This window comes from Malus domestica, chromosome 09 (assembly GCF_042453785.1).
Source record: "Malus domestica chromosome 09, GDT2T_hap1".
Taxonomy (NCBI): domain Eukaryota; kingdom Viridiplantae; phylum Streptophyta; class Magnoliopsida; order Rosales; family Rosaceae; genus Malus; species Malus domestica.
The window spans coordinates 11,918,860-11,926,732 of NC_091669.1; the positions used below are offsets into that span (position 1 = coordinate 11,918,860).

General features: G+C 36.7%; 1 protein-coding gene across 1 annotated transcript; it reads left to right on the plus strand.

Annotated features, from left to right (window-relative positions):
• Window positions 1-3,188: 3,188 nt before the first annotated feature.
• Window positions 3,189-6,869, plus strand: LOC103443206 (trifunctional UDP-glucose 4,6-dehydratase/UDP-4-keto-6-deoxy-D-glucose 3,5-epimerase/UDP-4-keto-L-rhamnose-reductase RHM1). Its single transcript, XM_008382007.4, has 3 exons — window positions 3,189-3,363; window positions 4,386-5,977; window positions 6,084-6,869. The coding sequence occupies exons 2-3, from the start codon at window positions 4,403-4,405 to the stop codon at window positions 6,546-6,548; spliced, it is 2,040 nt and encodes a 679-aa protein (XP_008380229.1). The 5' UTR covers window positions 3,189-3,363; window positions 4,386-4,402; the 3' UTR covers window positions 6,549-6,869.
• Window positions 6,870-7,873: the final 1,004 nt, after the last annotated feature.

Consider the following 7,873-nt stretch of genomic DNA (forward strand, 5'->3'; position numbering starts at 1 on the left):
GGTTATTTTTGAAGGAGACTCTGGTTTGGTGCTAACAGCATTAAAAGATCAAGGGGAAGATTGCTCATCCTTTGGTCCTGTAATAAACAATGTTAGGTTCTTTTTCATAAGGATGGCTCACTCGAGGTTTACCCATGTGTTGCGAAAAGGTAATTCAGCAGCACATCGCCTTGCTCGTATGGGCATTGGGAGTTCTCAAGAGTTTGTGTGGCTTGAAGAGCCTCCAGATTTACTCCAAGATATTTTAGTTGGGAAGGGATTGTAATTTCTTTATTGTTCAACTGAGGATAGGTCACATTGTTGTGCGAGACACTCTTTTTCCCTTCGACCGTGTTGAAATCCCTGGCAAGATTTTTATCGAGGCCCAGTATGCACACTATCCTCAGGTTGTACGTATCCTTCGTTGTTTAATGAATATTGTACCATATTCACCATGTGAAGAGATGGATCTAGATACATTATTATCGTGATGTTTTATATTTATAATACAACATAAGAAAATAATACATGACATTGCACTATTGACATAAAAATCCTACAATACCAGTCTCTATAACATAAATTTCATACAATCATTGTGGACCAGAAAAATAAGGTATTGTTATTCATATTCCTTTTTTTTACTTCTAACACACTGCTTTTAACTTTTGGTTGTCAGATCGGATAAATTGAAGAACAACAATGTTAAAAATTAACAAGGGTGTTTAGGAGATAAAAATGAGGATGTGAATAGAACTATCCAAAAAATATCATACAAATGTGGGTAGTTCTATTCACACACCCCTCTCAATTTCTAGCCGCCAGATCGAATTAATTAAGGAAGAGTACCGGCCAAAAATTAATAAGAGTGCATAAAAAGTAAAAATAATGTGTAGATATCACTATCCTACAAATTTCTCTTTCAAATTAAATGCAAAGCATTGAAACAATGGTGTGGGTGGGCAAAACTTTGCTTTCTCATTTGGAAAAGGAAAAAAAAAAACATTGATGAGAAGCACAAGGTTGACATTTCTGCACGGCATATAGTCCTGTGAAACCTTGTCATAATATATAATACAAGGCACACAAGAAAAATGCAACCCTTTGCCGATCTGATTGATTTATGCAGCATTGTGCTCAACATTATGACATATATGGATGTCTTTTAGGTGTGTTTTATTGTTTGTTGTTTGATAATTGAGACATATGTGGCACTTTTTTTAAGGGTGAAAGGGTAAGAGCATCTTCAGTCATCTCGAATCCTAATTTGAGATTCTTTTTTAGAATGTACCATCAAGAATAAAAAAATTTGTCATGATTCATTTATTCCATCGGAAATAATCTATATAGTTGTTTTGGAATTGAGGTATTCTGATTTTTACCACAAATGTCCCTTTTTAGAGAAAACTCTATGATGGACCGACCTATATTATGATCAGAATGAATGATAACCGAATATGAAACAACAAACGTAATAGTTAAGGATCCAACGACTAACATCTCAATGCATACTAATGTTTCGCCTGAAAGCAATGGTACATTTGTTTCGGTTTTCAATCACGTGAAGAGAGTTGTAGAAACAATCCTTCTTTTTTTTTTTTTGTCAAACGATGAATTTTGTTAGATTAAATGTTATATTAGTCATCAACGAGGCTTGAACCTACGTCGTTATACAAGAGCTCAATATTTTTCCACCATTGTGGTAAAAGGCCACTTGCAAAACAATTATTTCAATATTTAAGTATTTTTTTCTGACGGGTACTACATCTTTCCAACGAGCCTAATTTGTCGTCAGTGGAAGTTAATTTTTCTGTTGATGGGGCCCTTTCCATCACAGGAAGATTTCACATTGATCTACAACCGTCGATCACAACAACACAAAATTTTAACCAACAGCATTGATTCATTGTTGTCGGCCGCATAGAGAGAGGTCCAATCTCATGAATCACCCTTAATTTGACTTGATTAACTTGATTGGTAAGTTAATTAAAATATAATTACCATTTTAGTTGTGAACCTGTGGCTCTCAGCCTTCCAAATCCGTCGCTACCGTCCCTCCAAAAAACGTAACAAACATTCCAATAAAATATTTATAGGTTACAAAATTTTAATTGTCTCATATTCTACCTTAAAATTTTCAATTGTATAAATCTATCTCTTCATTTTAATTAATGGGAATAGATCCTCTTTAGATCTCTCCCCCCAAATCCTAAAGATTCGGAGACTCGGATCCTTGAAATTTGATGCAATGGTTACAAACAGGAAGTTCTTTTAAAAGTTATAATAATTGTAGCCGTTTGATCAAATTTCGATGGTCAGAATCTCTGGATTTCTAGGATTTGATATCCCTTTCCTTAATTAATGATGTTGTATGTGTGGACTGACGATAAAATAGACTTGCACATTATGGACCGAATTGTGTAATTGATTGTCAGTCTATAACACAAAGCATTGATTTAGGTTAATTGAAAGCACGATAATGAGGTTTTTTTTGTTCAAGTGACGAAAGTGTGGCTTACAAATTATTTTATTAATAATTTTGTAATGGACGTGTCATCAATTTAGTGAACAATGAATTGCGAGACGATCAAATAACTTAGATACATAAATTTTGATAATCTTAAAAATTTAATGATGTAACAAAAAAATTGTAACTTCATGGATCACTTTAAAAATCTGTCACAACGAGGATGTGAAATATAATTAACCAAAAAAATAATAGAAAAAATTATAGCAAAGGTCTTTCAACTTTAACCTAATTAGAGTAATGATCATTCAACTAAAAATCTATGACAATTGGTCCCTTAACTCGTCACAACATATTGCTATGGTATTTTTTTATCAATTCCGTCAAAATGTGTTATGTTAGAAGGAAATATTGCTACAATTGTGTTAAAATCAATTGACTATTTCTCTATTTGAGTTAAAGTTGATGGACCATTTTGAGGGACCTTTGCTACAATTTTTCACATTTGATTTTCTATATTTGCTCGTTAGTTTAGCCTCACATGCATTACACGTGAGTCATTTTAATAGAAGTTCTAATGAAATTGACAAAAAAGATTATAATTGCATGTTTTGATGAGTTAAAAGATTAATTATATGAATTTTTAATTGAATGATCATTGTTATAATTGTGTTAAAGTTAAAGATTCATTGCTATAATTTACTAAAAAAATATATATAGTTGTAAATGCAAAATTCAATTCTTTTGTGATGCGTATTTATAAATATCCCGTTCTCCACCTTCCCTCCTCACACACTCTCATCTCCTTCTCTCTTTTTTTCTAGTCATTTCTCGTCTTTCTTCTTCAACTTGTCTTAAATCCAGCACAGGACAAAAGGCTGCGAATTGTACTCAAGATCCACTCCAAACCAGGATTTGTAAGTCAATAAAGCTTCAATCTTTCATGTTTTTCTGTAATTAAACTTGTTTAATTTACTTAATCACGGGTCAGTAGCTGTTAATCAAGGAAAAACTCCCTCGATGTAGACTCAGATCTCCTGCTTATGCATGAAGTAATTCGAATTTAAGCGTGTTTTATTGGGTTAATGCTAGTAAATTCAATGTGGGTTGTTATTTGTTTGCTTTATGAACGTTGGGTTTTTGGCAGATTTTTTTTTTTTTTTTTTTTTTTGGGATCCTGGTTGATTGCAATTTGCATTGCTGGGGGGTCTGGTTGCTTCGTTGGAAAATTGGTTTCGAAAAACGAAATGCTTGTTTCTGTTTGAAAATCAAGTCAGGAATCCGTTAAAAGAAGCTATTTTTATGGCCTAATTAATTATTCATAAGAGTTTCTTGTTCCTTCCTAAACTCTGCTGTTTTTTTAACAGTAATTCTGCAGTTATCTTAATCTGGCGGTTTTCGTTCGTTTGATGGTTATTAAATGTTTTATCAGCTTATTTTGTGTCACCTTTAACATGACATGAAAACGTGAAAATCAGATGGAAGGGTCGTCTTCCTTTTGTATTTTATAAGTGCTGATTGGAGAGGCATGCTAAATTTCTGCTAGTCCTTTCGGATCAAGGTTTGCATCGATAACTATACAAGCAAAATAACTTTACATTGTAGTATTTTTTTTTTTTTTTATTTCCTTGAAAGACTAATGCAGCAAATTTACCTGCCTTTTTTTAGGTTTGTTTAGAGAATGGATGCCTGTGCACCAAAAATCTGTCTTCTTTTCATTGTTATCTCACTTGAAATTGAGTCTAAGAATGATGAAGGTCTATTAAATTCTTAATGATAGGTTATAAAACATGAAAGCCTCGATTGCAAGTTTGTTTTGTCCGTGAATTTCCATTTTTTGTTTGTGTCAATGGCAATATATCTCCTGGATTTGTTAGCATGCTTTCTTTTAGTTGAGTTTTGGGATTCTTAGTCAAACTTTGTATGCTGGATTATGCAGAAGTCCTTTGGATCAATATGGATACTGCGTATAAACCGAAGAACATCCTCCTTACTGGAGCTGCTGGCTTCATTGCTTCCCATGTTTGCAACCGGCTTATCCGGAACTACCCTGCCTACAAGATTGTGGTCCTTGACAAGCTTGATTACTGTTCAAATTTGAAGAACCTTAATCCTTCAAAGTCGTCCCCCAAGTTTAAGTTTATCAAAGGAGACATAGGCAGTGCTGATCTTGTCAACTTCATCCTTTTGACCGAGAACATTGACACAATAATGCACTTTGCAGCCCAGACCCATGTCGACAACTCTTTTGGTAACAGCTTTGAGTTCACCAAAAACAACATCTACGGGACACATGTTCTTCTAGAAGCTTGCAAAGTCACTGGTCAAATCAAAAGATTCATTCATGTAAGCACAGATGAAGTCTATGGGGAGACAGATGAGGATGCTGTGGTGGGAAATCATGAGGCTTCTCAGCTTCTTCCGACAAACCCCTACTCTGCAACTAAAGCTGGAGCAGAGATGCTTGTCATGGCATATGGGCGTTCATATGGATTGCCTGTGATAACGACCAGAGGAAACAATGTTTATGGCCCCAACCAGTTCCCTGAAAAGATGATTCCAAAATTCATTCTCTTGGCTATGCAAGGGAAGCCTCTTCCGATTCATGGTGATGGATCCAATGTCAGAAGTTATCTCTATTGTGAGGATGTAGCAGAGGCATTTGAAGTCATTCTCCATAGGGGTGAGGTAGGCCATGTGTACAACATTGGGACGAAGAAAGAGAGGAGGGTGGTCGATGTGGCCAGGGAAATTTGCCAACTATTTTCTCTGAACCCAGATACATATGTAAAGTTTGTAGAGAACAGACCCTTCAATGATCAGAGATATTTCTTGGATGACCAGAAGCTGAAAAGCTTGGGATGGTCGGAAAGGACTTTGTGGGAGGAGGGTTTGAGGAAGACCATGGAATGGTATGTCAAGAATCCCCAATGGTGGGGAGATGTTTCTGGGGCACTGCTCCCTCATCCAAAAATGCTCATGGTTCCTGGAATTGAAAGACAATTTGATGGTTCCGATACTGGCGATTCTGCTTACCCTTTGTCAGCAAGTGATTCTAGTCAGAGCAAAATGGTTGTTCCAGCTCCAAGGAACATCCAATCTACTGAGAAGCCATCTCTGAAGTTTTTGATTTATGGTAAAACAGGGTGGATCGGAGGCCTTCTTGGGAAGATTTGTGAGAAGCAAGGGTTACCCTATGAGTATGGACGAGGGCGTCTTCAGGAACGGTCACAGCTCATGGCTGATATTCTGAGTGTTAAACCAACCCATGTTTTTAATGCTGCTGGAGTGACTGGCAGACCCAATGTGGATTGGTGTGAATCTCATAAACCAGAAACAATTCGGACCAATGTTGTTGGTACATTAACCTTGGCTGATGTCTGCAGAGATCACGGCCTCCTAATGGTGAATTATGCCACTGGTTGCATTTTCGAGTATGATGATGCCCATCCACCAAGATCGGGAATTGGGTTCAAGGAGGAAGACACACCGAATTTTGCAGGCTCATTTTATTCCAAAACCAAAGCCATGGTCCTTTCTCCAACCATCATTATCTATTACTGTGATAATCTTAAAAGAAGTTTAAAATAGCTCCCAAATTCCCAACTGATATCTCTTTCCCATTTTTGTGTAACAGGTTGAAGAGCTTCTAAAGGAGTATGAGAATGTTTGCACTCTTAGAGTTCGAATGCCAATATCATCTGATCTCAGCAACCCACGCAACTTCATCACAAAGATCTCGCGCTACAACAAAGTGGTCGACATTCCAAACAGCATGACAATCTTGGACGAGCTTCTACCCATTTCAGTTGAGATGGCCAAGAGGAACTTGAGGGGCATATGGAACTTCACAAACCCCGGGGTGGTGAGTCACAACGAGATTCTGGAGATGTACAAGAACTACATTGACCCCAGTTTCAAGTGGACTAATTTTACTGTGGAAGAACAAGCCAAGGTTATCGTTGCAGCAAGAAGTAACAATGAGATGGATGCATCAAAGCTGAAGAAAGAGTTCCCAGAACTGCTCCCGATCAAGGAATCGCTGATTAAATACGTGTTTGAACCCAACAAGAAAACATTTGCAGGTGGAGCAGCAATTTAAGTGTCTCATGAAGTAGACCTCGGTACCGTTCCTATGCATTTGTTTATTTATTTATTTATTTATCCTGTGGGAATTAGCTAGGGTTGTAGTAATTCTCATGTTGTGGTTCCATCAGTCTCATCCTATGAATTAAGTCAAATTTGTTTCTGTGATAGATTAGGATAGTTAAATAAGTTGGTGGTATTGGTTCTGGTTTGTTTAGTTATTCTCATGTTTTGATAAGAAGCTATGGAATTGCTGGGTCTACTGTAAGTTGGGGCATTGTAATTTTCAGATATGTAACCAATAAAATTATTTTTATTTAAACAAGAGCTTTTTTTATTTGATTTTTATTTTTTATAAGAGTCAAATTCCTACGATGAGCCAAAACTTGAGTTCTATGAGACTAATTTTAATTCTTTAAGTATTATGTTATAGAAATCAAACTCAAAATACTCGATCATACAAGTACATATACATGTGACACTTTGGATGCGGTCTATGGCTATCAATATTCTTTTACTGAAACCTTGTTTGTTTTTAGTTTTTTATCGAAATCTTTGACATTAATGTAATAGTATAAGTTATTATATTTTTTAAATTAAAAATTAAAAGTTAAAATTTATATTTGTTTATATATATATATATATATTTTTTTTTTGACAAGAAACGATAGCATAGTCTTTCATTAATCAACACCAAACAATTACAAAGTGTCATTGGGTATATAATTCCAGTGACCAATAAATTGATCTGGAATGAATTTGCACAAAACAAACAAATAATAGTAAACCCCTAATAGACACCCACAAGCACAACCACGCAATCGCCAAGCGCACAAGAACTACCAGCACAAATCTGTCACAATAAACGATAGCCACAACAGAGAGATACCGACAGACACAACGGTTATCGCTGAATAGCGAGGCCACAAAAAGTCATCGCGAAAGTGTGAGATCACGTCAAAGTTATCGTTAGCGGACGAGACTCACAATACACAACGCACGAAGGCGAATACCAAATTAGCCAAAACACCAGCGCCACCGCGGTGCACAAGGGCAAGAGGAACTACACTACACCGAGAAAGGATTCGATGTACAACTCATAACAGGAGGAACGAGGTACTCATACCAAGCCCACCTACAACTTCTGGACAGTAGGATGCCGGTGTTCACACATAAGCCGAGCCGAGCCGCAATGAGACGTATATGCCAAGCTCCCAGACCAAGCCCATTCTCCAAAGCTGAGAGCACCGAAGCTGTCGAGGAGGGTGACACTACCATGGAACTGAGTTGACGAAGGGGAATCCAACCCACCTACAGCATAGATCTAAACCCCACACCAGG

Excerpts from the sequence above, each read along its gene's own strand:
- LOC103443206 (XM_008382007.4), top strand. The coding sequence starts at position 4,403 with ATGGATACTGCGTATAAACCGAAGAACATCCTCCTTACTGGAGCTGCT. Across the intron at positions 5,978-6,083 it reads ATTCCAAAACCAAAGCCATG|GTTGAAGAGCTTCTAAAGGA; the intron begins GTCCTTTCTCCA and ends TTTGTGTAACAG.